Source organism: Strix uralensis, chromosome 2 (assembly GCF_047716275.1).
Source record: "Strix uralensis isolate ZFMK-TIS-50842 chromosome 2, bStrUra1, whole genome shotgun sequence".
Classification (NCBI taxonomy): Eukaryota; Metazoa; Chordata; class Aves; order Strigiformes; family Strigidae; genus Strix; species Strix uralensis.
Window position 1 is genome coordinate 77586075 of NC_133973.1, and position 17096 is coordinate 77603170.

Consider the following 17096-nt stretch of genomic DNA (forward strand, 5'->3'; position numbering starts at 1 on the left):
TATTGCTAATGAAATTCCTTATTGATGTTCCAGCTGTGCTTTATCATCGCTGGGGAAATCTTGACTTAGCAAAGAAGCACTATGAAGTCTCTCTGAAGCTTGATCCTACAGCACCCGGGACCAAGGAAAACTACAACCTCTTAAGAAGAAAACTGGAGCAATTGCAAAAGAAAGGCGGTGCCTGATGTTTCTTTTCAGGTTGTCTGTGCATGCTGTTTATGATTAATGTTACATGGGTACTTTTGACCATGTAAAGGATTCAGTTATTATTTCTCAAAAATAATACCACCACCAGCACCGCACACCTGAATGTCCAGTTATGCCCTCCTACAGATCCTAACACTTCAGCTTGAGGGATCATTTTATTTTTACTCTTGAACTGCTTTTAAAGTCCCTTAGAACATTTTTATAGGTATATGAAAGCAACACAGATGGAATTTCACAGCTTTCACTTGTAATTTGATATCTTCATCTGACTTTTTAGTAGCAGGATGAATATCAGAAGGCAGTTTTATTTCTGAAAGTGATTCTTAAAAGAAGGGCAATTTCCTGTTTAAATCCTGATCTTTTCAAGTGTGAGGAATATCTATCCACTTCAGTTTTATTACTGCCGCCTTCTGCCAGTCCTGCAGAGCCAGTGGAAGAATGGATTCTCTCTAGCAATTCAGTCTGGTTGTGTAATTTGAGTTATGCCCTTGTTCTTGTTTCTGGCTCCACCCTGTGAAGTGTCGGATTTGTACAGGAGTAAATGAGGACAAGGATTTGACCATAAATGTTTGTCAGCCAGTGCACTGCTCAGGTATGCTTGGTGGAGAAAATACGCTTTGATTAAGACAGAGATTTTAGCAAGCAGCAAAGGAAAAAGAAGTGTGAGGCGACAGAGGAATCAGCTAGAGTTTCTGTTCTCGCAGGCAGCCTCATCTAGCATCGACAGCTTGGGCAACAAGTCAGAACTGCTTTAGCTCCTGTGGCAGGTCAGTGGTCTAAATACAGTATAGCATCTACAGGAGCTAATTCCTGTGTTGTCAGGCATTTGAGTCCTTTCTGGTTAACGAGATTACACCTTTCAGCTCCTATATTGTTGGTGAATAAGGAGAGAATGTCTGTGAAAAGGTAACTGGGCAGAGGACCTGACCTTGGCTGTTGATGTATTAACTGGAAGGAACTCAGCTTCACCTTTGTCTTCTGTGGCACATGTGTTTGCTGAAGTGGCAGTTAAATAAGCATAGCTGTTAATGCATAAACTGATAACATTTATGTGGGATGATTCAGAGATGGTATATATTGATACGATCTCACTTTTCAAAACATGCTATGCTTTAATACACGTTTAAACTCTGGCTGTCCAGAGTTGTTTGTCTTCTGCTAATATTTACATTCCTGCTTCAGGAAGTCGACACATGTCTATTTATTTGTTGGGGTTTTGTTGGTTTTTTTAAGATTGGAAGATTGCTATTGGATGTGAAAACTGATGAACTTTACCTCTCTTTTCATATTCCTTTATTCTTTCCGATCATACTGCCTAGAAGAAACTGATCAGTGCAGTATTTGCAGCTTTCCTAATTTGTCCAATGATTATTGTATAGGAGATTGTGTAATGTTCTCCATACACAACTCATCTATGTGAGGAACCATTTAAAGTGTCAGGAATGCCTGCCATAGGACAGGATATCACGTGACCTTGCCATCTGTCCACCACGTAACCATTCTACAATATGCTACTTTTACATTATAAATTTGCTCAGAAATGACAGTTGTTTCAAGAACCAAGTGCGTCTACAGAGCTCACTGCAATACTGCAGAGCTACCAAAGCATCCTCTGACAATGCTAGTTTGGGTACTACAAGTAGTACAGCTACTTTAATGTAATATTCTTGCCAGACTAACTGTTAATCAGGCCAGTAGGGCTGTGGCAGTGTGGTGCTGTCCACAGATTTGGCTTTGAATGAATGAATGCGCCTACATTATATAGTGTATTGCCATACTGATTTTAGTTGAAGTACCAGAGGCATGTATTGTGCTAGTGCAGTGCTCCTCTCCTGCAAATACAGCCTGTTTCTCAGCAGGACTAATTAGTTCATATAGGGTACTAAGTTGATGTAATTGTTTCCATTTCTTCTGGTTTCAGGACAGAATTGTCAGAGACTAGTTTCTGAATGTATTTGCAGGATATAAACATGCTCTTTGGTAAGTATCTGTACTGATCCAGCAGAATGCTGCACCAGTATAGCTAGTCATCTTCTGATAACCAGCATAGTTTAGTCAGTACCAACTTTTGTATCTGAAACATGCTGAAATGGATACACCCTTCAGTACAAACAGCAGGCTTTTAAGGCTTTCCATACGTAGCCTGTTACGCCTCAGATATAGAGAACACTTAGCTACTTCAGTCATGAGGTATTAAAGAGTTGGAATCTGGCTGGATGAGCTAGTTTATAGCAAAAGACAAAAGTGTTTAATATAATCAGGTCTTTTCTGTATATTTGGAATATGACATACTGAGTTTAAATTATTATTCTCATCGTGAAGTTCACATGTATAGTTTTCCCTGTTGCCTGCCATATCAGCTTTACAGAAATCCACTTGATCAATATTATGTATGGGGTATGAATTCCCTCTATGTCATTATAAACCAAAGTTGTTTTAGGAATTCCATTGTGGAAGTCAGTTTGTCCTTCTACTTGAGTCTTAGATGGAAGTGACATGCCAACAAATTGGACGTTTTGTTGGAATTTGAAAATGGTGTTTACAACACAGACATCATAATTTCTTCTTGATTAATTTTCTGGCTACCTGTGTATATTTTTGTGAGGCTTTATTTGTTTTATATAATTTTCAGTGCTACAGAAATTCAATTGTATGATGGTAGTAAGAAGGATACACTCATGTCTGAACGCAATGTTGAGGCAGAATTGGGTTCAAAGGAAGCGACAAACAAAACTGCTTTTTTAATAAAAATTTCCTTAAGACTTTCAAGAATCCTAAATATTTTTTTACTTTATTTTCAGACATATCTTGAGAGTGCAATTAATACAGTGAGTTTTATTAATATGGTTATAGTGTTAACCTTTTGCTTGTTTTTTCATACCTCATAACTGACTCCTGGAATAGTACAGAACACACAATGTGGAAGAGAGAACGGTGAAGAAAAAATGGTTTTGTACGTAACTGTTGTTACAGACATTGTTGGTCTTTCCAGCGTGCTGGACTTTTTCCTCGTGTTATCTTTCCACCATTGCTAATTACAGAAGTAAGTTTCCTGCTTATTAGCTGGCCTGCTTGATTCCGTAGTGAAATTAAGGAACCTGGATACATTTTTTTTTTTTTCAAAGATTGCTTGTTCAAATACAGTTCTGAGGAGAGAAATACAGAATGATTCAATGCACAGAATGGAGTCAGAAAAATATTCACAATGACTGCTATGAATGACAGTCTCTTTTCACCAAAAACTTTCAAGGGAGATCCCTAATTGTATGTTTCTCTCATGTTTAGACCAATGCCATGGACATGAATTTTCCTGTTATTTAATTTCATACTTGGGGTTTAAACTTGAGAGATGTGGGTTGTGTGTGTGTTTATAAGCACTCGGAAATAAAAATCTCAATACTTTTGAGTGGTTTCTTAAAAATATTGGGCCTATTCACTGGGAACTTGTTTCCTTCATATTTGAGATACCTGCATCTGAGCTATTTATCCTGGTTTCTCTGTATAGTCACTGGGGAAAAAAAACCCAGATAATCTGAAACATGATTCATCTCCTAAAGAAAGAATCTTTGGGATGTGAGGCATCATGTACTTGAAGCAGGTATTCCTCTTCACTAACTTCAAAGGGTAACTAAGGTGATCAGCTTATATATATGAAGAAAAACTCACTGCTGCTTTCATTTGAAGTAATGTGGTCCCATACACCTCTAGCGTTCTCGTACATTATCTGCACCAAGAATATTAAAAGACTGGCATTGAAGAAAATTGGCAGGTGCTTGCCTTGAGAGCCAGAGAGTCAGAGTATCTGGATGAGGGAATGGGATTAGACAGATTAAGGGAGTTTTGGTTTCTGCAGACAGGTAAATTTGTATGGCTGATAAAGCATCTGGATGTCAAATCTCTCCCTACGGAAACAACATTCAGGTCCAGTTCGATCCATTGTTAGCCTGTCTATGATCAGAATAAATGGTAATAACTTCTTATTAAATTGACTTGTGGTGTCCTTCACTTTGTTTTAAAAGCGCTCTAAAGCAACTGTAAATTTGCAAAGGTGAGATTTTTTTCTTAAACTGAAGCTGCTATTTCAAGCTGTAGTGTTAGAATGTTAAATGTGATAGCATAGCCCATTTCTGTATGGTGGGGTTTTTTTACTTTAAATATCTTTATTTGCTGGTTCCTGTTTGTGTTCCACATTTCATGTGAGCACAGGTACATATTTACATACCTATCATTACATGTAGATTCCCATGTGATTCTTGATTTGCCCTTTCACTAGGTAGTGCTTCCCTCCACAGCTCTTGATCTGTCTCTATCAAATATGTGTTTATGAGGGCATGTTTAACTGGGAAAGACTAAAATTTGCTAGAAGCAAAAGTGAGATCCCAGGGTTGAATTCCTGTGACGTAAACACCGAGGGAGCCATATGTCTGTCATATACCACCATAAGCAGCAGGTACCACTAGTAGTGGCCACTTCAGGCTGTGTGCTGGGCTCCATGATAATGTGAAGCAGTTGTACATAGCCATCATGTTATAAACACAGCATCTTGGAGCCTGTGCTTTAAGGAAAAAGGACTGTATAGCCACTCTGAAGAAGAGAATGAGTATAGCTGCGTGGGCTGTTGAGCACTGGAGGACTGATTACCTTCGTATTAGAAAGCTGCACTTGCAGTGTTGTGGCATGGCTGTTCAGTGTGTCAGTGACGATATCTGTCAAGTGGTTCGGGGCTTTTTAAAATAAGTATTTTTGTTAGAAAAAAATCCCTACAGATACTGAGATTGGTAGCTTGTGATTGCCGAGTTGAACTGTTTTTTAACGTAGTGTTAATCATTTAGATTGCCAATGGTATGTCTGATTTATTTTCAGCTGAGCAAGTAAATACATTTGTAATGGAGCCATGTAATAAATCTGCATTTTGCTATCTTTTTGCATAGATTTTGATTGTGACGGTGGTGTTTATTTTTGTAGTAAGTTTTCATTCGAGGTTCTGCTATAAGCTAGGAAGAAAACCTAATGGGCATGGTAGACTGCTACTCTGATATACAAGAAGACATTCTTCCCTTCAGAGTAACATGATTTTGCACAAGAGTGTTGATGTTGAATGCGTATGCCTAAAAAAAAAAAAAAAAAAGGAGCACTTGAGGAAAGTGATGGAACACCTAATTTATTAATTCAAGTTCTAAACCAATAGACTGTAGAAGAAAAAGCAGGAGATACTGCCTCAAAGTCTGACCCTGCTTTAGAGCTGGAATAGAATCATTGAATGCTAATTGTGTAAAAAAGGGAATAGCCTGTAACGGATGCAACCCAACTTTCAATTTACCAACTCTTCAGGGAGGAGGGACTGAAACCAAAACATTACTTGCTGTCCCAATAACCAGGCTAGAGACTGGTGCTCATATATTCTGGGTAAACAAGTCCCGAATTGTTCAGTGCCAAGCGGAGCATAAGGGTATCCGACTTACTCCTCCTGCCCGTGTATTCATTTTCTTACAGTGATGTTACTGTCTGGAGTCTTAAGATGCTTTGCTGAAAATCAGACGGGTCCCTACAGAGCCAGCTGGAGGGGGTCCCCAGCTGGGCACTGGGAAGCTGCCTGAAAAGGGGGTAAACAGAAACTTGGCACACGCCAAGTTTTGAAACTTTTGCTTCATCGGGCTCAAAATCACTGTCTACAGCTAAAATCCCTTCTATAGAGTAGTCAGTATCAATATTATTTCAAAATAATAATAATAATAAGGGGGTTAAAAAGTTCTCTAAAATTTGCTGCCTGGGGTAGTTCCGGCCTCCCCGTGGGGAGGCCCCGGCGGGGGGCTGCCGCTGTGGATTTTTTCGCTGTTGCGGTGCTTTGGGGAGCGGCTCCTCGCGGGGGGCGCAGGGCGCTGCACCCCGCGCCCTTGCTTTCGCAGCTGGCAGGGCCTGCCCCGCTCCCCGCCTCCAGGCCCCGCTCCGGGCCTGCCCTGCCCGTGCTCCGGGCTCCCTCCTCCCCGCCAAACACGCTCCGTCCCTTCGGCAACCGGAGCGACTCGGGTGAAGGACCCCAGCTCGGTGCCCCGGCTGGCGGGAGGGGGGGGGGGGGGGGGGGGAGGGAGGGAGGAGGGGAGGCCCCGCCCCGTGGCCAGCCCCGCCCCGCCGCCTACTCCCCAGAGAGGCGCCCCGGCGCGGGCAGAAGGAGGCGGCCGCGGGCGGGAGCGAGCGAAGGCGCGGAGGCACCGGCAGCCCTGGCGGGTGAGTGTCGTGAGCGGCGGCGGCGGCGGCGGCGAGGGAGGGCGGGCGCTAGGACGCGCGCCGCCGGGGCAGAGCGGGGCGGGGCGGCCCGCCCTCGCCGCCACGTGACGCAGCGGCGCCGCGCGGTTCGAGCGGCCGGTTCCCCTCCGCGCGCCCCCCTTCCCCGTGACGACGCCGCCGCCGCGGAGCCTCCTGGCGGCCAGTGAGCCGGTGGCGGAGCGGCGGGCGCTCGCGGCGGGGGGCGGGTCTCCGCGGCAGCCGGTGGGCGGCGGAGGGGAAGCGGGCGGGCGGCCGCGCGGGGCTCGCCATAGGCCGCGGAGGGGCAGCGCTCCGGGACGGGCCCGCTGACACTGGCGTTGAGCACCCTGCGGCGCTGGCCGGCACCCCCGCCTGCGGCCGCCGGGCTCCGCGCCGGGCGGCGGTGGCGTTGCGGTAGCTGCGAGCGGCTCGGCGCCCTCCGGCCGCTGGGCCGAGAGCTTCCCCGCCGGGCGCCGCGCGGCTTGGCCCGGCTCGGCCCGGCCGCGCGGTCCCCGCGGCGGTGTGCCTCGGCAGGCCGCGGCTGCGGCGCCGCTGACGGCTGCTGCCCCGGTACGGCAGAGAGCACTCGGGAACTCTGAACCCCGAACAGTGCTGACGGGCCGAGGGGCTGAGCGCCTCGCCTCCTCCCGGTGTTCGGGTGCTTGGAGCGCCCTCCAAAAAAAAAGAAGAAGTGTTTGTTATGATCCAGATCCTCATTTCAGTAACATACCTTTATCTTGGAAGGATTAGTGACGTGGGTTTGGAGAACAAATATCTAAACTAGAGAGAGAACAGAAAGAGAGTAGTTCAGGTATCATAGCTGTAGTTCAGCTGTGACAGTTGACGTCTATATCCTTACAAGATAACACTTGGGAGCATTTATCTTTTTGCCTGCATTGCCTGTACCAGTTGCAGTTTTTTATCTTTTTTTATCCTCTTAAGAGTTCCCTTTCACTGTATTTTCATTTCCTGTTTTTTTCTGAATCCTTTTCCATTTTAGAGCTATGTAAACCTTTTGCATTTGATTTAAGATTCATTTAGCTGTATCTGTGTTACCTCCAGACAATTAACCTCCTCATTTTTTGCTTCAGGGCTTTTTAATTTGTTACTTCTGTAATTTTTGCCATATCAAGGTAGCAACTTATATAGAGCTTAATGTACAGAGACACAACTGTAAATATCTCCAGGACTGAGTTGTTCCATGTAGGACTGTGAAGAGTGGACTTGTTTTATATACTCTCTGGCTTAAGCAGGCAGTCAACCTGGAAAAGCAATTTCTTGACAATTAAAATTGTTCATTGTGTGACACAGGCCATTAAGAGAGGCTTTAAATTTTGCATGTCTGAATGAAAAATGGACATATTTCCATCTTTCTTCTCTCCTCCTCATGAGAAAAGCCTTAAAAACTTGGACTGTGTCCATGAAGTGTATATATTCTTAGCTAGCAATCATCTCCTGTCCTTGCTCTATCATAGCTGTCAGTCATATGAAAACTGATGTGTCTTTTTACCTCTGTATTATAGCATTCTATTGCCATTGGTAAATAAAAGCTAAACAGAACAGATGTCTCTTGTTAGTATCTGTCTCAAAATCTCAATTGTCAAGGGTGTTACACGTTAAACAAAAAAATGGACTTCTCATACATTGCTGATGTTTAAAGCTCTGCATCCTATTGCTGACAAATATTGACAACTTAGTATGTCATACTTCATTTTGCTTGGGTTCTTGCTCCTCGCTTTCCAAATCACTGTGGTGTTCTGCATCAGCTTTGCCAGCAAGTTTCTTTGAGCTTGTTCATGAGTTTGAGACCACTGGAATATTGAACAAAGCTTCACTCGGTCACAGAAGAGAGCATGTCATGTTGCTGATAACCGTTATGTCATCTGCTCCTTACGATTTTTCTTTTGGTGACTTACTTATATGTGTGATCTGAGTTTTTTGCTGATCATTTTCTCATGTCAATTGAGGGTAGAAATACTGCTTTGAACCCTTCATTTACTGCAGTGTCTGCTTTTTATCCTTTAGAAAGGATCATCATGTCAGTTCATGCTTTCCTTAGCTGATTCTTGATGTGAAAAACTATGTGCCTCCGGAGAGTACAGAGCACAAGCCAGGCCTGGTTTTGCACCAGGCATCCCGCTGTCTCTCCCAGCCACTGTTAACGCTGAAAAAGTGTTGTCTAGCGTTGGCTTTAGCCCTGCTCTGAGGAGGAGGATGGGCTACGTGACCTTCAAAGGTCCCTTCCAACCAACATTCCTCTGACTCTGACTGTACATTTTCATGACTCCCAACAGTAATCCAACTATCTATTTCAAAAGATGTTTCCTCTTGAAAATTACTTTCATCTGAGTGCTGATGTAACCGCAATTTTTGTCTGTTCCGCTTCTGTTGTTCAAATGGTTGAATTTGTTCTTCCTGGGAAGCTTTTGGGAAGTGAGGTTACATGACTGCCTGATCTATGTTTTGAATTTGTGAGTGTAGGTATAGGCACAAAGGTGCAGTCGTGAGCGTGTCATGAAGTGAAAGAAGATAATAATAAATTCCAGGGGTGTGTTGTAGCATTTGCTTTCTGTTACTAGCTTTGGTACACTTTTACTCTCTGATGGATTAGTCAAATTATTTTTCTGTGTAATCATAAGCAGCATTGTTAGTGTTCATAGCAAAAAATACATTTCATTTTTGTTGTCTCTTTTTTTTGAGCAATGTACATTTTGGGTTTTTTTTTCTATTCCTACTCAAGTCTTGTGTATGTTTCTCATGCTCTAAAAGCATGTGCTTTTCATAGTTGAACCTGGTCAGATAATTTTCATAACTCTTGATTTAAGTAGAATTGAATGTGAAACTTGACATTTTAAGTGATGTGGACTGCTTAAGCAGAGAACACGTGTCATGATAGGATGCATTTTCTGTATGAACTGATGCTACCTTTCTTTTTAAATATTTTTTGCAGCATTCTGACAGAGTGGTTAAGTATTACATAGGTAATAAGAGGGGAAATGAATGGATGTTGTCATGTCATTGAGTTTGCAAATGTAATACCTTTTTCATTCTGTCTAAAGAGTGTGCTTAATACCTTTTTTTCTTCAAAAATAAACTATTCAACCAGTAGTAAATCACTGTTCTTAAATCAAAATCTGTAGCTATTTAGAATTTTCTGCTCTTTTGCACTCCAGAAGTTTAATTACATTTTATGGACCATGTCAGATACAGCTCTCTTTTCCTCACTACCAAAAACTAATTAACGCTAAAGGAGAACAGACTATACCAGGATAACACAACATTCTATTGATTTACTGTTAGAGTGTTTTTCAAGAATGCCCTTTATATTAAGATTTTTGACCACTGTGATTTCTTTAAGTGTGTCAGCTATTTGCTCTTAACATCCTGAGAAAACATACTGAATATCACTGTCACTCCTGATTTCTCCATCCTATAACATGCCTCTTTTCCTTTGGAAGTACCCATATAACCACCTCTCTCTCTCTCTCTGCAATGTTTTGACTGTAATTGCTCATGTCCTTTACTAACAGCTGGAGTTGCCATCATATTGCTGATGTTCTGACAGAGGTTCTTGGCCACACAGAATTGCTTTTTCTCATCCCTTCCCTGAAGCATTGCCTTTTTTTAGTGCTGTGTGTTGCCACTGTAACTGTGAGGGAGATCATCCCACCTGTGCCAGGCTTCAGCTGTGCAAGAGTATCTCTACTGGGACAATACTGCAATTTTAAATGTACGTGCTATCAAATAATACCAGAGTAATTACAAGTCTATTTATCTTCTTTCCCTCCACTCATTTTGTCTAGCCTGATACAGTCCCACAACTTTTATCATAGTATAATTCAGGTTGGAAGGGACCTCTGGAGTCTCTAGTCCAACCTCTTTATTCAAAGCAGGATCCCCTGTGTGGGCAGACCAGGCTGTTCAGGGCTTTATCCGATGTGTCTTGAAAACCTGCAGGGATAGAGACTACACAGCCCCTCTGGGCAGCTTGCTTCAATGTTTGTCTGCATCATGGAAACCCTTTTCCTTGAATCAAATCGGGGCCTCTCTTGTTTTGGTTTACACTTGTTGTTTCTCTAACTCCCACATGCACCCCTGTGAAGAGCCCAGCTGCATTTTCAGGATAACCTCCTCGGGGGTATGGGAAGACTGCTATCAGGCCACCCCAAAGCCATCTCTTCTCAAGTTGAACAGGCCCAGTTTCCTGAGCTTTTTTTCGCAGAGCAAGTGCTCCCACACCATGGCCATCTGAACTCACTGCAGTTTATCAATATCTTTCTTGTACTGGGGGGCCTAAAGCTGGATGCAGTATTGTAGGGGTGGCCTAATGAGTGTCAAGTAAAGGGAGATCATCACTTCCCTCAATCTGCTGGTTGTGCTTCCGTTAATACAGTGCAGGGTGCTTGTTGCCTTTGCTGCTTTCTTTGTTCAGCAAGGTGTATTCACAAGTCTTAAGGTAAGGACAAGTGAAGTAAATCATGGAGACATCAGAGGAAGCATGGATCCCAGCCAGTGTCATCTCGGCTGCTGTGCTGTACTTCTGTCTGAGTCCTGACTCTCCAACAGCAGTCAGGGTTTTAGCTTTCATGTTAGTGAGGAAAGAGATGTGGATGTTCATTTCTCATCACAGGTTTAAAACCCTCACTGTTTACTTACATTTTCCACAAGTCCCAAGAATACTTGTTGGCATTATGCTATTTTCTGGTAACAGTACCATGGACAATTTGAATAGTATTTTGGAATGGTAGTACAAAAGACTTCTCTCTTCTCCAGAATATTTTTTGCTGCATATCTGGACTCAATCTTCTATATTTTTTCTCTTGCATCTCTCCATATCCTGGATATCAACCTGTATCTCTGCTGCTGCCTTCTGTGTCACGGGGACTAAAAGTTGTCAATGTATCTAGTGAAATATGTTATTTAATACATTTGGCCTTCTGGTAGGCAGACCAGTTGTGTACAGGACTTTAAATAATTAAGGTTTTATTGTTTCTGCTGACACACAGTGCTGATAAGAATTGTGGGTTTGTACCTCACCACTGCCCTCCTCCCCCTTCATCTGCTTTAGATGACAGACTTGCATTGGAAATGTGAGTTTCTTTCGTAGTTGGTGGCAAGAGATTCAGCTCACATCTCTTTTCATCAACTGGTAAAGCCTGAATGACCAGCCTAGATTCCAAACTTTAGGAAATTAAAGTGAGTTGAATACTACCCTCTGGTTCGTAGGAAGTTATTAATTATATTCTTTTTGGATTCTTTTACATTGAACCCAGGTGTTGTTTAATTGCGTATTAAACAGGCTACAGTATAGACACTGAATTTTAGCACTAATATCTAATTTTAATTATGTTTATGGATTCTATCCATTGTCAGTCTTGTAAATAACAGTTTTGTTGTTGCTTGGATCTCAGAATGTGTGAATTTCTCTAGAAATCAAAGGTAACATGTTAGATTATTTCCCATCGGGAGAAGCACACTCCACATACACAGTAATACTGAAAGCTAGAAGGAAAATAGAAATAAACCAATTTTCTTTAAAACGTTGCTGAGAAAATGATCTTGGAAGTGAGACTGCAAGTAGTGAGTGAGAAATAAGGGTCTTATTTTGGTTTTGTGTTGGAAGAATGGTGATTGTGGTGGTTTTGAATGATATTTAGACCAAGTGAAGAACAGGGGATTCATGTTAGTTATGTTAGTGATATGAGAGTAAGGCCATGACAGAATTTCATTAGCTAATAGCTTCATTAGAAAAAATGATGGGTTACTTTAAATGTAGAGGGAAATGATAGGTAGGTAGGCCAAAGTACATAAAGGGCCCTGCTTGAAGTTGTAATCCTCTTGTCTTTAACTAATGTTATTCTTTAAATTACCTCTTTTAATTCTTTTGTTAGCTTTGTCTTTAAGCTAATTTAACTAATTGCATGACCTGCAATTCACTCTGGGTGCTGGAATAAAACATTTCAGATTCTGGTAGCATACAGTGTGTGCTTCAAGATTGAAGGGAAGTGTTGAAGGCTGTTTAATCATTGATTTAACATCTATAGTTGCAATTCCTAAACAAGAAGTTACAAAATAATTGGTATCGCAAGAAAGCAAACTTGCAGGCTCAAGTGGTTTGCAAGTCCAGAAGTGCAACTGGAAGATGTTGCTCAGTGAAATAACTGGTTCTGTGACAACATCTTTATAGGTGTCCAGTGAAGGGATATTGGCCCCTTCTTTGGGATCTCCCTAATTTTAGCTTGTAAGACACTATCTAATTGCTCTTCACCATGCAGTCCATCTCCATGCTGCTAGGTACCAGCCTTCTGTTTGTCCTGCTGTATAACTCCTGCCTCCCTTTCGTGATGACATTCTTCTGGCCTCTGTTTTTTATTTATTTTCTTGTGCTCAAGGGGTTATGGGGCTGTACTGGCAATATGTGGAATGAGTGCTGGAATATGCTCTTTTGGATGTATTTACCCAACCCAGCTCACCTGAACGAAGAGGATGTTGCTCTACAGAGAGACAACACGTTCTTGTCAGTGTTTCAGTCTGGGGAAAAATGGGAATCCTTCACAGATCTTGTGAAAAGCTCATGCAAAAGGAAGAAAAATGTTAGGGGGCTAGAGAAGGGGATTAATAACATAAGCATCTATAGTAACAAATTGAAGAGAAGATTACTGGATTCAGATTTCTTTATTATTCAGATTGGATTTAAATTCATAATAGGACTTGCTCAGAGATGTACTGTTATCAGAATATGTGGGTGGAAAAATTGGAGACAACTGAAGAAAAGAGTTTTAAGTAAGAGCAGTTGGGTACAGATGACCAGATGAGGGATGGAAAAAAAAAAATATTACTTGCCAGCTGAGATGTGATACTCTTGGATTTACAGATAGGAGTAAAAGAAGGATATAGGCATTAGGTTTCTTTATTCCCATGACTGCATGCCTGCACAGGTGCTCAGGGGAGATTGTGGATTGAAGAACAACTTAAGTCCAAACATATTCTGGGCAAAGGAAGAGGATGTGACAAGCCCACAGACATTAGAAAAGTGAGGGGAAAAGATTACTAGAGATTACCAAGTGGAAAATGTAATCTTGGAGTGAATGTCAGCATTTAAATATGTCCAAGAGTGTGTATCAATTGCTATTGATTTTCTTTGAGGCTGTATTTTAGTGAAGCCATCAAAACTTAGATTTTCTATAGAGTAAGTGAGAATCTGAGCTCAGTGTTGCATAGTATTTTCACTGAAAGGGGATGGAGGACAGCACACGTATGGAGTGTGGCAACTTGTACTTTGAAGCAGTGCGTTAAAACTACATCACTTTGCACAACACTTAAGTACTGTTTTGTCTTGTGTTGCCTGTGAGGTGTGGAGATACTGTTTGGTAAGTATTACGTTGGGATGTGGGCGTAGTAGAATAAATTAAATTCAGATGGGATTGCACAGAGTTGAGCCTGCACTATATTAGGAAAAATGTATAAATAACTGAGAAACTATATGAATGAGAGAAATGTTTCGACACAATTTATGGAGTGGAGCCCCAGGCTTAATTTTGCTTTAGCTGAAAATTACGTAGGGAATAAATCCCAGCAGGACACTTATCATACACATACACGTTTCACACATCAAACTATTAACCTGCTCCAAGGCTGCAATGCTTGCTGTGATGTAGTTCAAATATACTGCCTATGAAAACTTTCAGAATATGAATCCAGCCACTGGCCAAATCTTACTGAAGCTTTCTGAAGCTCATTTCAAACATGAAAAGTTACGCAAACTTACATGCTTATGAACTTTGTCTGGTTGGGAAGAGTGTCTTTGGGGAAGGTGATATGAAGGGCTCAGGAAGAAGAATCTCTTCCTTCTGTGTACTCTGTAGATAGAAACCTGTTCTCTTAGCTGTGATCTCTATGAGGAGTCAAATTCAAGAGAGAATGAGCGTAAAAAAAATCAATATTTAAGATATTATATTTTAGGTTAATGATTTCTTTCTTTTGGTTAAACTGACCTAAGGCAGTGGGTCTTATTTCACGACTTTCACGATTTCTCAGTAATGTGATTATTTGTATAGCCATGTGAAGCTTCAGGACACCTGCTTAACAGAAATAAAACATCCTGGAGAAGATAAAACAGGTGCAATAAAGAGAGAAAAGAGGTTGGTGGTGGTTTTTCATCTTTCTAGTATGGGGCTTCTTAATGAGATATACTGGCTGGCTGTTTTTTCATCTCCCTTCTATTCTTGTTTATATTTACCTTTATCTTGTCGAAATATCAAGAAATTTAGGTCAAAATATATCTGGATCCATCTGCTCATCTAGTCTGTTCTTTTACTGCTAGCAGTTATTACATCTTTTAATTAAGTATGCTTAATGACAATTTACTACATTAACGGGTGACATCAAGTATCGTGAATTTTGTACATGATGAACTTGCTAATGCAGAGAAGGGTTTTTTTTCTAATTTCTATATATCAAAACAATTATTTAATCTCTTTAATTTGACTCATTGTAGTCTATATATCTTATCTGTAACCTGTTTCACTGTTGTTTTAGGTGAAAACTCAATTTAGGCTCTATAATTTAGCTGCTTTTACCGAAGGTGTATTATTATCATCACAGTCATATTACAAATACAGGAAATGTTTATTCATTGACATGGTGATTCATTTCCATTTCAAATCTTGTTAATTATGGTTATTCTTTTGATATAAGAATGTTGTGCTCCAAATCTTATGACAGACTTAAAAAATTATAAAGTCCATGACTGACCCTTCAGTTCATCAAATATGTTTTAAATTTTATTTTGTTTTTTGTGGTTGACCATCAATGTTGACGTAACCTGATTTTAAGCAGGGTCTGCAGAGTGGTGCAGCAGACACATGATACTAGAAGGAAGGAGCAGATGATACTGCTTTTAGGGTAATTTGTCTTTCATGACCCTGCCAAATCAGGTAATTTGATTTCACATCAGGTCAAAAATTAATCTGTTGGGCTAATTTTTGAGATTATGTATGGGATGGATTATTTCCCTGACATTCCCCCTAACCCTCTCTGGTTCTCTGCTGGCCCATTAAGCCCATCAGCCCAACTACATTACCAGCTGGATTTTTACTTTAGATAATAGTGATGCTTTGGGACTGTGTTTAGGGAAAAGTTTTAAGAAATGTTTTCAGTGACAGTGGAGCAGACAGTCTTAAGATTAATGATTTTTATCTCTTAGCAGGAATAAGCTCCCAAGTAATCTTGCACTTCTGTGATCTGTAAAAACTCTGCACAGTATTAACAGCATTCACAAATTTAATATTTACTTAGCTCTTCTTGGATCCCAACTCTTGATTATTTTTGTGCTGTGGGCAGCACTGCTGCAGATGTAACCTTCGTATCATGTTGTCTCAGCTACCACAATATAATCACTTAACTATCTTTCTGAGAAACATGTATTAGTTTACCTTGTTCTTTTTGATAAAGCTTGGGGCATTGCTCTGGATTAGACTCGTATGCATGTGTAGCAATTTACCTGTGAGTCTCCAGTGAGATACCAAAACCAGTCTATGAACAAATGTGGGTGCAAGATTGTTTCCTGTATGTCTATAAAAATAGCAGTATATCTTGTGTACCATTGCTACATTGACAGTTTGAGAAAGATCGCCTGAAGGTATAGATTTTCAATTATTCTATAGCAAAGTGATTTATCTCACCAGCTTGCTATCAATAGAACAAATAAAATAAAGCATGTGCCTATAAACAAAACATAATTTCTATTTTAAAAATCTGTAATAAATGGCAATTACTTCAGAACTACTTGGGATTTAAATGTCTCATATCTGTGTGTTTGAGAAGAAAAACAGACAAAACCAAGGGAAGGCTTGGTTTTTAGATTCAGATTTATAGCTGCCTTTATGTACAGTACATAAAACAGGATGGCTGTCTTGGAAACCATGAAGGGCACACGTGTGTGTAGCTTTCTACCTGAGAAGCAGAAGCTTCAGAGATGGGATGGTAACAGTGAGCTGTGCAGCTATTCTTGAGGCTGTGGGGTGCAGTCCTGGGTCGTTCTCACGCTTTGCCTTCTTTCAGTGCTTTTATCAGCCGGAGATGTACAGCTGGCCTGGCACTGCTCTGCCTTTGAGCCAGACATACTTCGTGTGCCAGATCCAACCAAGCCAGCTTCGTGACAACAGTCTTTGACTGCACCATCTCCTAGAAAGTAGAAAAATTAGATTCATGCCCTCCGCCCCAAGGTTTCTGACCCATTTGGTCTTGTTTGGCCTTTGAAACTGGATCGCAGTGCAGAAAGCAATGCAAGGTTCATGGGGTCACAGAGCATTCAATGTAGTGCCTCCGGATTATATCTCTGAGTGTATTTGGGAGGCGCTATGTGAAGCGACAGTGGGTTTCATTCTCTCTTTTCAGGGTTATGGCTATTTGGGGGAAAATCCTCCAAAATCCAAGTAATTGCATAATGTACCATCTATAAACAGGCAAAGAGTGGGATTTAGAAATTTCTGGAGGTAGCAGGAATCTAATGACTGGACCACAAAATCAGTCTCTTGCCGTCTCCATGAGTCTAGCATTACTCTCCATGCATAGCATATGAACCAAACTGCCTTTTATTTTTACTTTTTAAAGGAGATCTAAGAGATTGTCATCCAGTTCCTTGG

The 17096-nt window shown here is 41.2% G+C and overlaps 2 protein-coding genes across 11 annotated transcripts in view; both read left to right on the forward strand.

Moving 5' to 3' along the window:
• Window positions 1-5135, forward strand: part of TMTC4 (transmembrane O-mannosyltransferase targeting cadherins 4) — a 71945-nt gene extending 66810 nt beyond the window's left edge. For 5 of the 8 annotated variants that reach the window (XM_074859344.1, XM_074859342.1, XM_074859343.1 and 2 more), the window contains one exon: window positions 34-5135. In XM_074859344.1, coding sequence (XP_074715445.1) covers window positions 34-185 — 152 coding nt within the window. In that variant the 3' untranslated portion in view covers window positions 186-5135. The remainder of the gene's footprint in view (window positions 1-33) is intronic. The other 3 variants (XR_012627598.1, XR_012627597.1, XM_074859341.1) reach the window with 3 other exon arrangements.
• The window catches only part of GGACT (gamma-glutamylamine cyclotransferase), a 52597-nt gene that overhangs the window by 13042 nt on the left and 22459 nt on the right, over window positions 1-17096 (forward strand). The window contains exon 1 of one of the 3 annotated variants that reach the window (XM_074859352.1): window positions 6354-6432. The exons of the other annotated variants lie outside the window; for them this stretch is intronic. The gene's annotated coding sequence lies outside the window, so the exon portion shown is untranslated. Of the gene's footprint in view, window positions 1-6353; window positions 6433-17096 lie in introns of those variants that run through there. 3 annotated transcript variants of the gene reach the window in all.